The following is an 18,757-nucleotide window of genomic DNA, read 5'->3' on the forward strand; positions in this document are numbered from 1 at the left end:
ACCAAGGAGCTCTCCAAACAGGTCAGGGACAAAATTGTGGAGAAGTACAGATCAGGGTTGGGTTACAAAAAAATATCTGAAACTTTGAAAATCCCACGGAGTACCGTTAAATCCATTATTAAAATTCTTTAAGAATATAGCAGCATAACAAACCTGCCAAGAGAGGGCCGCCCACCAAAACTCAAGGACCAGGCAAGGAGGGCATTAATCAGAGAGGCGACAAAGAGACCAAAGATAACCCTGAAGGAGCTGCAGAGCTCCACAGCGGTGATTGGAGTATCTGTCCATAGGACCACTTTAAGCCGTACAATCCAGAGAGCTGGGCTTTACTGTGTCCAGAAAAAAAGCCATTGCTAAAAGAAAAAAATAAGCAAACACATTTTGTGTTCGCCAAAAGGCATGTGGGAGACTCCCCAAACATATGGAAGAAGGTACTCTGGTCAAATGAGACTAAAATGTAGCTTTTTGGCCATCAAGGAAAACAATTTGTCTGGGCTCAAACCCAACACCTCTCATCCCCCAGAGAACACTAACACTAATATGTTTTTCATCGGCAGGGACTGGGAAACTGGTCAGAATTGAAGGAATGATGGATGGCACTAAATACAGGGAAATTCTTATGGGAAACCTGTTTCAGTCTTCCAGAGATTTGAGAATGGGAAGGAGGTTCACCTTCCAGCAGGACAACGACTCTAAGCATACTGCTAAAGCAACACTCGAGTGGTTTAAGGGGAAACATTTAAATGTCTTGGAATGGCCTATGTCAAAGCCCAGACCACAATTGAATTGAGAATCTGTGGTATGACTTAAAGATTGCTGTACACCAGCGGAACCCATCCAACTTGAAGGAGCTGGAGCAGTTACGCCTTGAAGAATGGGCAAAAAATCCCAGTGGCTAGATGTGCCAAGCTTATAGAGACATACCCCAAGAGACTTGCAGGGGGGGGGGTGAATAGTTACGCACGCTCAAGTTGTCTGTTTTTTTTCGTCTTATTTCTTTTTACAATAAAAAACATTTTGCATCTTCAAAGTGGTAGGCGTGTTGTGTAAATCAAATGATACAAACTCCCCCAAAATCTATTTTAATTCCAGGTTGTAAGGCAACAAAATAGGAAAAATGCCAAGGGGGGTGAATACTTTCGCAAGCCACTGTAACTATTTGTTTAGCACTTTTGAAATGTACAGTGACAGAATTCCGAACAAAGGCCGTTCTTACAGTCTTTTCCCAATTCAGATCGGTATGATAAATAAAGGGGACATATACAGTGCATTCGGAAAGTATTCAGACCCCTTGACTTCTAAAACATTTTGTTGCAGTACGTTACAGCCTTATTCTAAAATGGGTAAAATCAACAACAAAATCACACAATATCCCATAACAAAGCGAAAACAGCTTTTTAGAATTTATTTTGCGAATTTCATTAAAAAATATATACAAAAATACTTAATTTACTTTAATACAGCGCCTTTGCTATTAGACTTTAAATTGATCTCAGGTTCACACTGTTTCCATTGATCAAGCCATGCGGTCGAAGGAATTGCCAGTAGAGCTCGAGACAGGATTGTGTCAAGGCACAGAACAGGGGAAGTGTCTTGGAGAATTTGGTGCCATCAAGGCCAGTTTTCCAAATGTATTATTTAAATGGTGATTTTGTGGGGTTTGTCTGTGCATGGCATTGCACTTCAAACCAGAACCTTCTTGTCCCAAGGCCAGCCCGCTAACCAAAGTAGAGATTTGGAATTGTCATAACACTAGTATATACTGTATATTTATGAATGTATTAAAATTGAACTAATAGCATTTTAGCAACATGAAATCTTTACATTTAAAATCTGCTCTTATTCACCCCAGGAAGAATATTTCACTTTTTTTCCCTGACAAGCGAGCACTTAGATATGGTAATTTTCACATTTTGTAAGGCATTTGTGAAAATTATATATCAATATAGAGTAGGAAAGTGGCTGTGCATTTGGACAATTAATAGACACTGCAGTAAATAAATCCTAATAAAATCATCTGTCTTGTCCAGGACCAGGGTCTACACAGACAAGTGTGCCATAGCCAATCACATCTATGGTAGGCCTTTATGCAAATAAGCCATTTGACACACAGGCCTGTCATCATTCACTTTGAACTGGACTGTGTGTTTACAGGCAGTTGCAACAGCGTGGCTTTAGATCATAAGAGCGCATTCAGCATAAGCCATAAAACGCACCTGAATGGTGTTTAGTTACAGCCTTAATCTAAAATTGATTAAATCTATGTTTTTCCTCATCTGTATCCACATATAACAACAAAGCGAAAACAGGTTTGTAGAAATGTTTGCAAATATGTTAAAAATAAAAAACAGAAATACCTTATTTACATAAGTTATTCTGCCCTTTGAGTTGCGTTCCCATGCAAAACTAGACAGATAGCTAACAACTAAGTCTTCAATAAAACTCCCAAGGCGTGACTTTTCTTGAATGAATATATTGAAAACGTTTATGTTGTGAAACTGCAAAATACAGAAAAGAATATACTTTAGTATTCAATTCACACCGACAGTAGCTGTACATTATACATTTGAAGTTGCATAAATACAAAGCACGTGCTAAGGTACCATGCATCTGGCATGATGCCAAACCATATAGCTAATTGTTACTCATATGGTAATTGGCTCCTTTCATTACTCTAATAGTGTACAACCATTTATGTAGAATAACAAAGCATATTACACTAGGAACAGTAACAAACTACAGTATTGTATATATTACAATTAGTTTGCATGACGCACGAGCAAAGTAATACTGCTAACGACATACATGAAAAGCATTGCAATTTGTGAGTAAATGCAACCAACATTGACATGTAAGCAACTCTATCAATAACAAGATTATAATCATTAGCTAAATGCTTGAATTGAACTTACAAACAAATATTTTCCAAGGCTGAAGCGTGACAAGAAATAACTACATTGAAAGACCTGCACCGTAGCGTTGTTTGTAGCTGCTTCTATGCGTGCAGAACAAATTCTCTACTTCCTGTTTGCGTTGTCTTTCTAAGTACCAGAAACATCCACTAGGGGGCAAATAACACCATTGCACACAATGAAAATCCAATTGAACCCTTGTAATAAAATAATCTGTTACCTTCTGTTACGGTGAGTGAATGAGGACCCAAAAGCGAACTAACTTAAACAGAGCTTCTTTAATAACCAAACATAGGTAGGCTCAGATAGACCGGCAGATTCCGACAGGACAGGACAAGGTTACAGCAAACATGACGATAGTCTGGCTCAGGCATGAAACACAACAAACAAGAATCCGACAAGGACAGGAACAAAAACAGAGAGAGATATAGGGGACTAATCAGAGGGAAAAAGGGAACAGGTGGGAAACGGGGTGACGAGGTAGTCAGGAGGAGACAAGGAACAGCTGGGGGAAAGCGGGGGAGAAAAGGTAACCTAATACGACCAGCAGAGGGAGACAGGGTGAAAGGAAAGGACAGAGACACAACATGACAATACATGACAGTACCCCCCCACTCACCGAGCGCCTCCTGGCGCACTCGAGGAGGAAACCTGGCGGCAACGGAGGAAATCCTCGATCAGCGCACGGTCCAGCACGTCCCGAGAGGGAACCCAACTCCTCTCCTCAGGACCGTACCCCTCCCAATCAACGAGGTACTGGTGACCACGGCCCCGAGGACGCATGTCCAAAATCCTGCGGACCCTGTAGATGGGTGCGCCCTCGACAAGGATGGGGGGGGGGGGGGGAAGACGAGCGGGGGCGCGAAGAACGGGCTTAATACAGGAGACATGGAAGACCGGGTGGACGCGACGAAGGTATCGCGGAAGAAGAAGTCGAACTGCGACAGGATTAATGACCCGAGAAATACGGAACGGACCAATGAACCGCGGGGTCAACTTGCGAGAAGCCGTCTTAAGGGGAAGGTTCTGAGTGGAGAGCCAAACTCTCTGACCGCGACAATATCTAGGACTCTTAGTTCTACGCTTATTAGCAGCCCTCACAGTCTGCGTCCTATAACGGCAAAGTGCAGACCTGACCCTCTTCCAGGTGCGCTCGCAACGTTGGACAAAAGCCTGAGCGGAGGGGACGCTGGACTCGGCGAACTGAGATGAGAACAGCGGAGGCTGGTACCCGAGGCTACTCTGAAAAGGAGATAGCCCGGTCGCAGACGAAGGAAGCGAGTTGTGGGCGTATTCTGCCCAGGGGAGCTGTTCTGACCAAGACGCAGGGTTGCGAAAAGAAAGACTGCGTAAGATGCGACCAATAGTCTGATTGGCCCGTTCTGCTTGACCGTTAGACTGGGGGTGAAAGCCGGAAGAGAGACTGACGGAAGCCCCAATCAAACGGAAAAACTCCCTCCAAAATTGAGACGTGAATTGCGGACCTCTGTCCGAAACGACGTCTGACGGAAGGCCATGAATTCTGAAAACATTCTCGATGATGATTTGTGCCGTCTCTTTAGCAGAAGGAAGCTTAGCAAGGGGAATGAAATGAGCCGCCTTAGAGAACCTATCGACAACCGTAAGAATAACAGTCTTCCCCGCTGACGAAGGCAGTCCGGTGACAAAATCTAAGGCGATGTGAGACCACGGTCGAGAGGGAATGGGCAGCGGCCTGAGACGGCCGGCAGGAGGGGAGTTACCGGACTTAGTCTGCGCGCAGACCGAACAAGCAGCCACGAAACGACGCGTGTCATGCTCCCGGGTGGGCCACCAAAAACGCTGGCGAATGGAAGCAAGCGTACCCCGAACGCCAGGGTGGCCGGCTAACTTGGCAGAGTGAGCCCACTGAAGAACGGCCAGACGAGTAGGAACGGGAACGAAAAGAAGGTTCCTAGGACAAGCGCGCGGCGACGGAGTGTGAGTGAGCGCTTGCTTTACCTGCCTCTCAATTCCCCAGACAGTCAACCCGACAACACGCCCCTCAGGGAGAATCCCCTCGGGGTCAGTGGAGGCTACTGAAGAACTGAAGAGACGAGATAAAGCATCAGGCTTGGTGTTCTTAGAGCCCGGACGATAAGAAATCACGAACTCGAAACGAGCGAAAAACAGCGCCCAACGCGCCTGACGCGCATTAAGTCGTTTGGCAGAACGGATGTACTCAAGGTTCCTATGGTCAGTCCAAACGACAAAAGGAACGGTCGCCCCCTCCAACCACTGTCGCCATTCGCCTAGGGCTAACCGGATGGCGAGCAGTTCGCGGTTTCCCACATCATAGTTACGTTCCGACGGGGACAGGCGATGAGAAAAATACGCGCATGGGTGGACTTTGTCGTCAGAGAGGGAGCGCTGAGAAAGAATGGCTCCCACGCCCACCTCTGACGCGTCAACCTCGACAACGAACTGTCTAGAGACGTCAGGTGTAACAAGGATAGGAGCGGATGTAAAACGATTCTTGAGGAGATCAAAAGCTCCCTGGGCGGAAACGGACCACTTAAAGCACGTCTTGACAGAAGTAAGGGCTGTGAGAGGAGCTGCCACCTGACCGAAATTACGGATGAAACGACGATAGAAGTTCGCGAAGCCGAGAAAGCGCTGCAGCTCGACGCGTGACTTAGGGGCGGGCCAATCAATGACAGCTTGGACCTTAGCGGGATCCATCTTAATGCCTTCAGCGGAAATAACAGAACCGAGAAATGTGACGGAGGAGGCATGAAAAGTGCACTTCTCAGCCTTCACAAAAAGACAATTCTCTAAAAGGCGCTGGAGGACACGTCGAACGTCCTGAAGATGAATCTGGAGTGACGGTGAAAAAATCAGGATATCGTCAAGGTAAACGAAAACAAAGATGTTCAGCATGTCTCTCAGGACATCATTGACTAATGCCTGAAAGACAGCTGGAGCGTTAGCGAGGCCGAAAGGAAGAACCCGGTATTCAAAGTGCCCTAACGGAGTGTTAAACGCCGTCTTCCACTCGTCCCCCTCCCTGATGCGCACGAGATGGTAAGCGTTACGAAGGTCCAACTTAGTGAAAAACCTGGCTCCCTGCAGGATCTCGAAGGCTGAAGACATAAGAGGAAGCGGATAACGATTCTTAACTGTTATGTCATTCAGCCCTCGATAATCTATGCAGGGGCGCAGAGACCCGTCCTTCTTCTTGACAAAAAAAAACCCCGCTCCGGCGGGAGAGGAGGAGGGGACTATGGTACCGGCGTCAAGAGCTACAGACAAATAATCCTCGAGAGCCTTACGTTCGGGAGCCGACAGAGAGTATAGTCTACCCCGGGGGGGAGTGGTTCCCGGAAGGAGATCAATACTACAATCATACGACCGGTGTGGAGGAAGAGAGGTGGCCCTGGACCGACTGAACACCGTGCGCAGATCGTGATATTCCTCCGGCACCCCTGTCAAATCACCAGGCTCCTCCTGTGAAGAAGAGACAGAGGAAACAGGAGGGATAGCAGACATTAAACATTTCACATGACAAGAGACGTTCCAGGAGAGGATAGAATTACTAGACCAATTAATGGAAGGATTATGACAAACTAGCCAGGGATGGCCCAAAACAACAGGTGTAAAAGGTGAACGAAAAATCAAAAAAGAAATGGTTTCGCTATGATTACCAGAAACAGTGAGGGTTAAAGGTAGCGTCTCACGCTGAATCCTGGGGAGAGGACTACCATCCAGGGCGAACAAGGCCGTGGACTCCCTTAACTGTCTGAGAGGAATGTCATGTTCCCGAGCCCAGGTCTCGTCCATAAAACAGCCCTCCGCCCCAGAGTCTATTAAGGCACTGCAGGACGCTGACGAACCGGTCCAGCGTAGATGGACCGACAAGGTAGTGCAGGATCTTGAAGGAGAGACAGGAGTAGTAGCGCTCACCAGTAGCCCTCCGCTTACTGATGAGCTCTGGCTTTTACTGGACATGAAGTGACAAAATGACCAGCAGAACCGCAATAGAGACAGAGGCGGTTGGTGATTCTCCGTTCCCTCTCCTTAGTCGAGATGCGGATACCTCCCAGCTGCATAGGCTCAGCTCCCGAGCCGGCAGAGGAAGATGGTAGTGATGCGGAGAGGGGGGCAACGGAGAACGCGAGCTCCTTTCCACGAGCTCGGTGACGAAGATCAACCCGTCGCTCAATGCGAATAGCGAGTTCAATCAAGGAATCCACGCTGGAAGGGACCTCCCGGGAGAGAATCTCATCCTTTACCTCTGCGCGGAGACCCTCCAGAAGACGAGCGAGCAAAGCCGGCTCGTTCCAGCCACTGGAGGCAGCAAGAGTGCGAAACTCAATAGAGTAGTCTGTTATGGATCGATTGCCTTGACATAGGGAAGACAGGGCCCTGGAAGCCTCCTCCCCAAAAACAGATCGATCAAAAACCCGTATCATCTCCTCCTTAAAGTCCTGATACTGGTTAGTACACTCAGCCCTTGCCTCCCAGATTGCCGTGCCCCACTCACGAGCCCGTCCAGTAAGGAGAGATATGACGTAGGCGACACGAGCAGTGCTCCTGGCGTAAGTGTTGGGCTGGAGAGAAAACACAATATCACACTGGGTGAGGAACGAGCGGCATTCAGTGGGCTCCCCAGAGTAACACGGCGGGTTATTGATTCTGGGCTCCGGAGATTCGAAAGCCCTGGAAGTGGCCGGTGGATCGAGGCGGAGATGGTGAACCTGTTCTGTGAGGTTGGAGACTTGGGTGGCCAGGGTCTCAACGGCATGTCGAGCAGCAGACAATTCCTGCTCGTGTCTGCCTAGCATCGCTCCCTGGATCTCGACGGCTGAGTGGAGAGGATCCGAAGTCGCTGGGTCCATTCTTGGTCGGATTCTTCTGTTACGGTGAGTGAATGAGGACCCAAAAGCGAACTAACTTAAACAGAGCTTCTTTAACCTCTTAGAGCTCTAGGGGCGCTATTTCATTTTTGGATAAAAAACGTTCCCGTTTTAAGCGCGATATTTTGTCACGAAAAGATGCTCGACTATGCATATTCTTGACAGTTTTGGAAAGAAAACACTCTGAAGTTTCAGAATCTGCAAAGATTTTGTCTGTAAGTGCCCCAGAACTCATTCTACAGGCGAAACCAAGATGATGCATCACCCAGGAATTAGCAGAATTTCTGAAGCTCTGTTTTCCATTCTCTCCTTATATGGCTGTGATTGCGCAACGAATGAGCCTACACTTTCTGTCGTTCGCCCAAGGTCTTAGCAGCATTGTGACGTATTTGTAGGCATATCATTGGAAGATTGGCCATAAGAGACTACATTTTCCAGAGGTCCGCCCGGTGTCCTTTGTCTAAATTTGTGCGTAATCTTCAGGTGCGGGCATTTTCTCCTGGGATTCAGGAGAGAAAGCATTTTTCCAAGAACGATGTATCAATGAAGAGATATGTGAAAAACACCTTGAGGATTGATTCTAAACAACGTTTGCCATGTTTTCAGTCGATATTATGGAGTTAATTTGGAAAAAAGTTTGCGTTTTGAGGACTGAATTTATGGATTTTTTTTGGTAGCCAAATGTGATGTATAAAACGGAGCTATTTCTAATACACAAGGAATCTTTTTGGAAAAACTGAGCATCTGCTATCTAACTGAGAGTATCCTCATTGAAAACATCAGAAGTTCTTCAAAGGTAAATGATTTTATTTGAAGGCTTTTATGTTTTTGTTAATGTTGCGTGCTGGATGCTAACGCTAATGCTAACGCTAAATGCTAACGCGAAATGCTAACTCTAGCTAGCTACTTTTACACAAATGATTGTTTTCCTATGGTTGAGAAGCATATTTTGAAAATCTGAGATGACAGTGTTGTTTACAAAAGGCTAAGCTTGAGAGATGGCATATTTATTTCATTTCATTTGCGATTTTCATAAATAGTTAACGTTGTGTTATGCTAATGAGCTTGCTGATAGATTTACACAATCCTGGATACAGGGGTTTTTTCATAGCTAAACGTGACGCAGAAAACGGAGCGATTTGTCCTAAACAAATAATCTTTCAGGAAAAACTGAACATTTGCTATCTGAGAGTCTCCTCATTGAAAACATCTGAAGTTCTTCAAAGGTAAATGATTTTTTTGAATGCTTTTCTGTTTTTTTGTGTAAATGTTGCCAGCTGAATGCTAATGCTAAATGCTACGTTAGCCATCAATACTGTTACACAAATGCTTGTTTTGCAATGGTTGAGAAGCATATTTTGAAAATCTGAGATGACAGTGTTGTTAACAAAAGGCTAAGCTTGAGAGCTAGCATATTTATTTCATTTCATTTGCGATTTTCATGAATAGTTAACGTTGCGTTATGGTAATGAGCTTGAGTCTGTATTCACGAACCCGGATCCGGGATGGGGAGATCAGAAAGGTTAATAACCAAACATAGGTAGGCTCAGATAGACCGGCAGATTCCGACAGGACAGGACAAGGTTACAGCAAACATGACGATAGTCTGGCTCAGGCATGAAACACAACAAACAAGAATCCGACAAGGACAGGAACAAAAACAGAGAGAGATATAGGGGACTAATCAGAGGGAAAAAGGGAACAGGTGGGAAACGGGGTGACGAGGTAGTCAGGAGGAGACAAGGAACAGCTGGGGGAAAGCGGGGGAGAAAAGGTAACCTAATACGACCAGCAGAGGGAGACAGGGTGAAAGGAAAGGACAGAGACACAACATGACAATACATGACACCTTCTAACAGGATGGCAGCACACTCCCCGCCTGGTATAATGAAATTGTGCCACTATGAAATAAAACATATCAAGAAACAAATAATGCCCTTTCTATTTTTATCTTTTCTCTAGGATGCTTCAGAAAGAAGAACAACAATCTCTGAGATTGGTCTCAGAAACACCTTAGCAGCTCCTTGCTTGACAATTTTTAGTTCTACTTTCCTAACCTTTTTGTCAGTACTGGGAAAGGTTTTTACCACAAGCCCGACTGGCCAGTCATTTCTGTGTGCCTGACTGTCTTTCAATAAGACAACATCTCCCACTTTTACATTTGGCTTTTCTGCTGTCCATTTTCTGCGTCTCTGCAGCGTTGTCAGGTACTCCTGTCTCCACCTTTTCCAAAAGGTGTCAGCGAGACACTGGACTTGCTTCCACTGTTTTCCATGAAGGTCGTTCATGCTGAAGTATCCAGAAGGGGCTGAGGTAGCGCTGGTCTTTTGTTTAAGTAACATTGAGGGTGTGAGAATGGTAGGCATGTCAGGGTCAGTTGATACTGACACTAAGGGTCTCGCATTGATTATTGCCATAACTTCAGACATAAGAGTGCTCAAGACCTCATGTGTGAGACGAATGGAGCCCGTCTGAAACAGCATAGCATCAAGAATACGTCTGGCAACCCCAATGAGTCTCTCCCAAGAACCACCCATATGAGACGAGTGTGGAGGATTAAATATCCAAGTACATCCCTTATCTGAGAGGTATTTAGTCAGTTCTGAGTCATTTGTGTCGATACCCAGTTCCCTGCAGGCACCTATAAAGTTTGTACCTCGATCAGAGCGTAGCACTTTTGCTGGACCACGGATAGAGAAAAAACGCCTCAGCGCGTTGATGAAGCTGGATGTGGACATGGATTCGATAAGCTCGATATGGACTGCTCTAGTAGACATACATGTAAAGAGCACCGCCCAGCGCTTGGAGTCTGCACTACCACCTCTAGTGCGACGAGTTATGACATTCCATGGTCCAAACACATCAAGTCCAACGCTGGTGAATGGTGGTTCAGATGTGAGTCTGTCTGCAGGCAAGTCAGCCATTTTTTGGTCAACTAACCTCCCTCTAACCTTGCGGCAGGTGACACACTTGTGAATGATACCAGAGACCAGACGTTTGCTCCCAATAATCCAGAAGCCTGCTGCTCGAATAGCTCCATCTGAAAAATGACGGCCTTGGTGAGCCACTTGCTCGTGATAATGTCTTACCAGCAGAGTGGCAACATGATGTGTCCGTGGGATGATGAGAGGATGTTTTTCGTCTTGTAACATTTCGGCGGAGGATAAGCGGCCTCCCACCCTCAGCAACCCATCCTCATCAATCACTGGGTTCAGCTTTTTGAGTGTACTTTGCTTTGGGAACTCTTTTCCTTTTTCAATGCATTTGAATTCCTCTCTGAAGGCTTCATGTTGCACACAGTGAATGATTGCTGTTTTGGCTTGTAACAACTCACTTGTACTGCATGGTTTATTACAGTCATGCCAGCCTCTGCAGCTGTTGTTGTCTGCACCTTCATGGAAGGATCTGGCAACATGAATGAGTCGTGCTGTGGCTCGATTGAGAGCTTTCCAGCTTGAGAACCTCTCAAAGCGATGAGAGCCGAGTTGAGCTCCAGAAACTTTAGAGGCAAAGACAGTGACGTCTGGTCGAATCTCTGCATCTTTGTGAGGCTCTACAAGGTCAAAATTGATGTTCTCAGTCTTACTCGAGTTTGTTTGGGTCAGGAACGGTGGACCTGAGAACCAACTAGTGTGTTTTAAGAGCGCAGCAAGTATGGGCCTGGTTGCATGGTCTGCTGGATTGCTGTCAGTGTTTACATAGCACCACTGATCTGGATGGGTAGACTTCCTGATGCGAGTTACCCTATTGGCAACATAAACGTAGAATCTTTTGGTGACATTGTGGATGTAACCGAGAACTATCTTACTGTCTGTGTAGAACTTGGCTGCATGTACATCAATGTCCATTTCGTCTTTGATCAGTTCATACATCTCAACAGCTAGCAAAGCCGCACACAGTTCTAGGCGTGGGATAGTGTGGGCCGGACGAGGGGCCAATTTTGATTTCCCCATGACAAATCCAACATGGCATTGACCTTCCGAGTCAATAACTCTCAGGTAGGCTACTGCTCCTATGGCTACTGTAGAGGCATCCGAGAAGATGTGTAGCTCTCTTCTTTGAGTGGTAGACAAGGAGACTGGGATGTAGGTCCGCTGAATATTCATATGTTCCAACTCCATCAAAGATTCCTTCCACATTTTCCATTCCTCTTCTTTTTCTGTGGGAAGAGGGGCATCCCACTCACTCTGATCAGAAGAGAGTTCTCTGATTAAGGCTTTACCTTGCATTGTTATTGGAGCCACGAACCCAAGGGGGTCATAAAGACTATTCACTGTGGACAGGATGCCTCTCCGGGTAAAAGGCTTCTCATTGTGGGACACCTGGAATGAGAAGCTGTCTGTTTCCAGGTTCCAGGAAAGTCCCAGACTCCGTTGAAAGGGAAGAGGATCCACTCCTAGGTCCAGATCTTTTAAGTCTTTTGCACGGTCCTCCATAGGGAAGGCTTCCATAACTGTTTTGCTATTGGATGCAATCTTGTGTAGTTTCATGTTGGACTCCGCCAACATTGCTTGTGTTTTTCTTAGAATGTTGATAGCTTCTTCTGTAGTAGCTACTGATGTCAGACCATCATCGACGTAGAAGTTCCTCACTACATATTGCTTGGGTTCTGACCCGTGTTCCTTCTCACCCTGTAGCGCTGCTCGCCTCATGCAGTAGATGGCTACGGCTGGTGAAGGGCTGTTCCCAAATACATGGACTTTCATCCTGTACTCGGTTATGTTTCTATCTGGGTTGTTGTCTTCATACCAGAGAAACCTTAAGTAATCTCTGTGATCCTCACGTACACCAAAACAGTAAAACATTTGTTGCACATCTGCTGTTAGTGCAATGCAATCCTTGCGGAAACGCATTAGGACACCCAAGAGTGTGTTGTTTAAGTCTGGACCACTGAGCAGAACATCGTTAAGTGACACGCCTTGACACTTAGCACTGGAGTCAAATACTACTCTTATTTGTTCAGGCTTTTGTGGATGGTAAACACCAAATATGGGCAGATACCAACGTTCTTTGTCTCCCTCTAGTGGCTGTGAAGGTTCGGCTTGGTCGTTATCCAGCATCTTTTGCATGAAGTCAATAAAATGACGCTTCATGTCAGGTTTTTTGTCTAAAGTCCTGCGAAGTGATGTGAGACGGTTCATGGCCTGCTCCCTGTTATTAGGGAGGCGACGTCTAGTGGGGCGAAAGGGTAGTGGAGCCACCCAGTTGTTTCCATCATCCTGGAAAACCTGTTTGTCCATAATGTCCAAGAAGGCTTTGTCCTCCACTGATGGTGCTGGTTTATCATCGTCTTGTGTTTTGTCGAACACGGAACATCCCAGGCTGTCTGTGTTCACAGTTGTGATTGGATCTCTCGAGTGCACTGTAGAGGGAGAGATGTGTTTCTGAGCTACGCTGTTGTAGTTCTCTTTTACCTGGATGATGTCAGGGCAAGGGCTCAGATAGGATGTGCGACCATTTTGAAGTATGTTTGTCCTGAACACGTTAACATTGGCTGGTCGGTGAGCCGTTCCCAGACAGACCTCACCCACGATGACCCACCCGAGGTCGAGTCGCTGTGCATAAGGAGTGTCGTGGGGCCCATTGATTTGCTCTCGTACCTTGTGTACCCTTAAGATGTCTCGTCCTAAGAGCAGGAGGATGGGAGCGTCTGGGTCCACTGCTGGAATTTTGTCCATAACTGGTTGCAGATGGGGATGATGATACGCAATGTCGGGGGAGGGAATCTCCATCCTATCGTCTGGCATCATATCACACTCTATCAGAGTAGGGAGAGTGAGCTGCATGTGTCCATCTATAGACTCCACCATGAAGTTGACGGCTCTCCTGCCCGAAGTCTCTGTTACCCCAGAACACGTCTTCATTGTGTATGGAGCAGAGTTGTCATTGATGTTGAAGAGACTGAAAAACTCTGTCTTGGCCAGAGATTTGTTACTCTGTTCATCAAGCACTACATACATTTTGACAGCTTTCTCTCTTTTCCCAGCCGGATAAGCTTTGACTAGGCATATTTTTGAACATGATCTTGGATTGACTGCCTCACCACAGATCTCTGTACACTTTGAGGTGACAGATAAAAGAGCATCGTCACCTTGCTCCCCGCCATGCTCCGTCTCTGCTGTAGCGGTGTCTGTATTTGAAGGGGCTGGGCCTGGATGCAGAGCAGCAAGATGCCTGTCGCTGTCGCACTCAGAGCACTTGATTGAAACCTTACAGTCTTTAGCTCTGTGCTGAGTTGACCCACAACATCGGAAACAAATGCCATTGTCTTTGAGATATGATTTGCGCTCATCTAGAGTTTTGTATCTAAACCCACAACACTTTTTAAGAGGATGAGGCTTGTTATGTATTGGACAGTGATGGTCAGGGTTTTCAACCTTTGTCTTACTGGGTTTGGTTTGGTGGTCTGAGGCCTCAGATGACACATCTGTCTTGTATACAGTCACAGGTGTCTTGCTGCTGTACCTGGCAGGTTTCTCACTTTTCATGGGCACCTGGTTAGTTGAGGTGTAGAGGGTGAAGCTGGGGTCATTTCTAATTTTCGCCTGATTCCTGATGAATCTCGAGAAGAACGAGAATGGTGGGAATGCTACCCGATAGTCCTCCTTATATTTGGATCCCTGTGCTATCCATTTTTCTTGTAAACTGAATGGAAGTTTCTCTACAATAGGGTTTACCCCCCGAGATGTGTCCAGATAAGCGAGGCCTGGAAGGTACCCTTCTACTTTAGCACACTCCAGTTCGAGAAGAATGTCACCTAGTTCTCTTAGTTTGTGATTGTCTTTGTTAGCCAGTTTTGGAAAATCCTCAATTTTCTTCAACAGTGCATTCTCGATCACTTCGGGTGTACCATAGCACTCTTCTAGTCGTTGCCAGACCATGTTAAGTCCTGCTGTTGCGTTGAAAATATGGACAGATCTAATTCTGTTTGCTTGCTCAGACGACTCTGTGTTACGGTGAGTGAATGAGGACCCAAAAGCGAACTAACTTAAACAGAGCTTCTTTAATAACCAAACATAGGTAGGCTCAGATAGACCGGCAGATTCCGACAGGACAGGACAAGGTTACAGCAAACATGACGATAGTCTGGCTCAGGCATGAAACACAACAAACAAGAATCCGACAAGGACAGGAACAAAAACAGAGAGAGATATAGGGGACTAATCAGAGGGAAAAAGGGAACAGGTGGGAAACGGGGTGACGAGGTAGTCAGGAGGAGACAAGGAACAGCTGGGGGAAAGCGGGGGAGAAAAGGTAACCTAATACGACCAGCAGAGGGAGACAGGGTGAAAGGAAAGGACAGAGACACAACATGACAATACATGACAGTACCCCCCCACTCACCGAGCGCCTCCTGGCGCACTCGAGGAGGAAACCTGGCGGCAACGGAGGAAATCCTCGATCAGCGCACGGTCCAGCACGTCCCGAGAGGGAACCCAACTCCTCTCCTCAGGACCGTACCCCTCCCAATCAACGAGGTACTGGTGACCACGGCCCCGAGGACGCATGTCCAAAATCCTGCGGACCCTGTAGATGGGTGCGCCCTCGACAAGGATGGGGGGGGGGGGGGGAAGACGAGCGGGGGCGCGAAGAACGGGCTTAATACAGGAGACATGGAAGACCGGGTGGACGCGACGAAGGTATCGCGGAAGAAGAAGTCGAACTGCGACAGGATTAATGACCCGAGAAATACGGAACGGACCAATGAACCGCGGGGTCAACTTGCGAGAAGCCGTCTTAAGGGGAAGGTTCTGAGTGGAGAGCCAAACTCTCTGACCGCGACAATATCTAGGACTCTTAGTTCTACGCTTATTAGCAGCCCTCACAGTCTGCGTCCTATAACGGCAAAGTGCAGACCTGACCCTCTTCCAGGTGCGCTCGCAACGTTGGACAAAAGCCTGAGCGGAGGGGACGCTGGACTCGGCGAACTGAGATGAGAACAGCGGAGGCTGGTACCCGAGGCTACTCTGAAAAGGAGATAGCCCGGTCGCAGACGAAGGAAGCGAGTTGTGGGCGTATTCTGCCCAGGGGAGCTGTTCTGACCAAGACGCAGGGTTGCGAAAAGAAAGACTGCGTAAGATGCGACCAATAGTCTGATTGGCCCGTTCTGCTTGACCGTTAGACTGGGGGTGAAAGCCGGAAGAGAGACTGACGGAAGCCCCAATCAAACGGCAAAACTCCCTCCAAAATTGAGACGTGAATTGCGGACCTCTGTCCGAAACGACGTCTGACGGAAGGCCATGAATTCTGAAAACATTCTCGATGATGATTTGTGCCGTCTCTTTAGCAGAAGGAAGCTTAGCAAGGGGAATGAAATGAGCCGCCTTAGAGAACCTATCGACAACCGTAAGAATAACAGTCTTCCCCGCTGACGAAGGCAGTCCGGTGACAAAATCTAAGGCGATGTGAGACCACGGTCGAGAGGGAATGGGCAGCGGCCTGAGACGGCCGGCAGGAGGGGAGTTACCGGACTTAGTCTGCGCGCAGACCGAACAAGCAGCCACGAAACGACGCGTGTCATGCTCCCGGGTGGGCCACCAAAAACGCTGGCGAATGGAAGCAAGCGTACCCCGAACGCCAGGGTGGCCGGCTAACTTGGCAGAGTGAGCCCACTGAAGAACGGCCAGACGAGTAGGAACGGGAACGAAAAGAAGGTTCCTAGGACAAGCGCGCGGCGACGGAGTGTGAGTGAGCGCTTGCTTTACCTGCCTCTCAATTCCCCAGACAGTCAACCCGACAACACGCCCCTCAGGGAGAATCCCCTCGGGGTCAGTGGAGGCTACTGAAGAACTGAAGAGACGAGATAAGGCATCAGGCTTGGTGTTCTTAGAGCCCGGACGATAAGAAATCACGAACTCGAAACGAGCGAAAAACAGCGCCCAACGCGCCTGACGCGCATTAAGTCGTTTGGCAGAACGGATGTACTCAAGGTTCCTATGGTCAGTCCAAACGACAAAAGGAACGGTCGCCCCCTCCAACCACTGTCGCCATTCGCCTAGGGCTAACCGGATGGCGAGCAGTTCGCGGTTTCCCACATCATAGTTACGTTCCGACGGGGACAGGCGATGAGAAAAATACGCGCATGGGTGGACCTTGTCGTCAGAGAGGGAGCGCTGAGAAAGAATGGCTCCCACGCCCACCTCTGACGCGTCAACCTCGACAACGAACTGTCTAGAGACGTCAGGTGTAACAAGGATAGGAGCGGATGTAAAACGATTCTTGAGGAGATCAAAAGCTCCCTGGGCGGAAACGGACCACTTAAAGCACGTCTTGACAGAAGTAAGGGCTGTGAGAGGAGCTGCCACCTGACCGAAATTACGGATGAAACGACGATAGAAGTTCGCGAAGCCGAGAAAGCGCTGCAGCTCGACGCGTGACTTAGGGGCGGGCCAATCAATGACAGCTTGGACCTTAGCGGGATCCATCTTAATGCCTTCAGCGGAAATAACAGAACCGAGAAATGTGACGGAGGAGGCATGAAAAGTGCACTTCTCAGCCTTCACAAAAAGACAATTCTCTAAAAGGCGCTGGAGGACACGTCGAACGTGCTGAAGATGAATCTGGAGTGACGGTGAAAAAATCAGGATATCGTCAAGGTAAACGAAAACAAAGATGTTCAGCATGTCTCTCAGGACATCATTGACTAATGCCTGAAAGACAGCTGGAGCGTTAGCGAGGCCGAAAGGAAGAACCCGGTATTCAAAGTGCCCTAACGGAGTGTTAAACGCCGTCTTCCACTCGTCCCCCTCCCTGATGCGCACGAGATGGTAAGCGTTACGAAGGTCCAACTTAGTGAAAAACCTGGCTCCCTGCAGGATCTCGAAGGCTGAAGACATAAGAGGAAGCGGATAACGATTCTTAACTGTTATGTCATTCAGCCCTCGATAATCTATGCAGGGGCGCAGAGACCCGTCCTTCTTCTTGACAAAAAAAAACCCCGCTCCGGCGGGAGAGGAGGAGGGGACTATGGTACCGGCGTCAAGAGCTACAGACAAATAATCCTCGAGAGCCTTACGTTCGGGAGCCGACAGAGAGTATAGTCTACCCCGGGGGGGAGTGGTTCCCGGAAGGAGATCAATACTACAATCATACGACCGGTGTGGAGGAAGAGAGGTGGCCCTGGACCGACTGAACACCGTGCGCAGATCGTGATATTCCTCCGGCACCCCTGTCAAATCACCAGGCTCCTCCTGTGAAGAAGAGACAGAGGAAACAGGAGGGATAGCAGACATTAAACATTTCACATGACAAGAGACGTTCCAGGAGAGGATAGAATTACTAGACCAATTAATGGAAGGATTATGACAAACTAGCCAGGGATGGCCCAAAACAACAGGTGTAAAAGGTGAACGAAAAATCAAAAAAGAAATGGTTTCGCTATGATTACCAGAAACAGTGAGGGTTAAAGGTAGCGTCTCACGCTGAATCCTGGGGAGAGGACTACCATCCAGGGCGAACAAGGCCGTGGACTCCCTTAACTGTCTGAGAGGAATGTCATGTTCCCGAGCCCAGGTCTCGTCCATAAAACAGCCCTCCGCCCCAGAGTCTATTAAGGCACTGCAGGAAGCTGACGAACCGGTCCAGCGTAGATGGACCGACAAGGTAGTGCAGGATCTTGAAGGAGAGACAGGAGTAGTAGCGCTCACCAGTAGCCCTCCGCTTACTGATGAGCTCTGGCTTTTACTGGACATGAAGTGACAAAATGACCAGCAGAACCGCAATAGAGACAGAGGCGGTTGGTGATTCTCCGTTCCCTCTCCTTAGTCGAGATGCGGATACCTCCCAGCTGCATAGGCTCAGCTCCCGAGCCGGCAGAGGAAGATGGTAGTGATGCGGAGAGGGGGGCAACGGAGAACGCGAGCTCCTTTCCACGAGCTCGGTGACGAAGATCAACCCGTCGCTCAATGCGAATAGCGAGTTCAATCAAGGAATCCACGTTGGAAGGGACCTCCCGGGAGAGAATCTCATCCT

At 47.8% G+C, this 18,757-nt stretch overlaps 1 protein-coding gene across 1 annotated transcript; it reads right to left on the reverse strand.

Moving 5' to 3' along the window:
• Positions 1–2,457: 2,457 nt before the first annotated feature.
• Positions 2,458–14,797, reverse strand: LOC110492871 (uncharacterized). The gene is made up of 2 exons (XM_090192974.1): positions 9,636–14,797; positions 2,458–3,132 (listed from the first exon to the last, which is right to left on the reverse strand). The coding sequence occupies exon 1, from the start codon at positions 14,665–14,667 to the stop codon at positions 9,745–9,747; it is 4,923 nt and encodes a 1,640-aa protein (XP_090049100.1). The 5' UTR covers positions 14,668–14,797; the 3' UTR covers positions 2,458–3,132; positions 9,636–9,744.
• Positions 14,798–18,757: the final 3,960 nt, after the last annotated feature.

This window comes from Oncorhynchus mykiss, chromosome 12 (genome assembly GCF_057628025.1).
Source record: "Oncorhynchus mykiss isolate SJ-2025 chromosome 12, ASM5762802v1, whole genome shotgun sequence".
Lineage (NCBI taxonomy): Eukaryota > Metazoa > Chordata > Actinopteri > Salmoniformes > Salmonidae > Oncorhynchus > Oncorhynchus mykiss.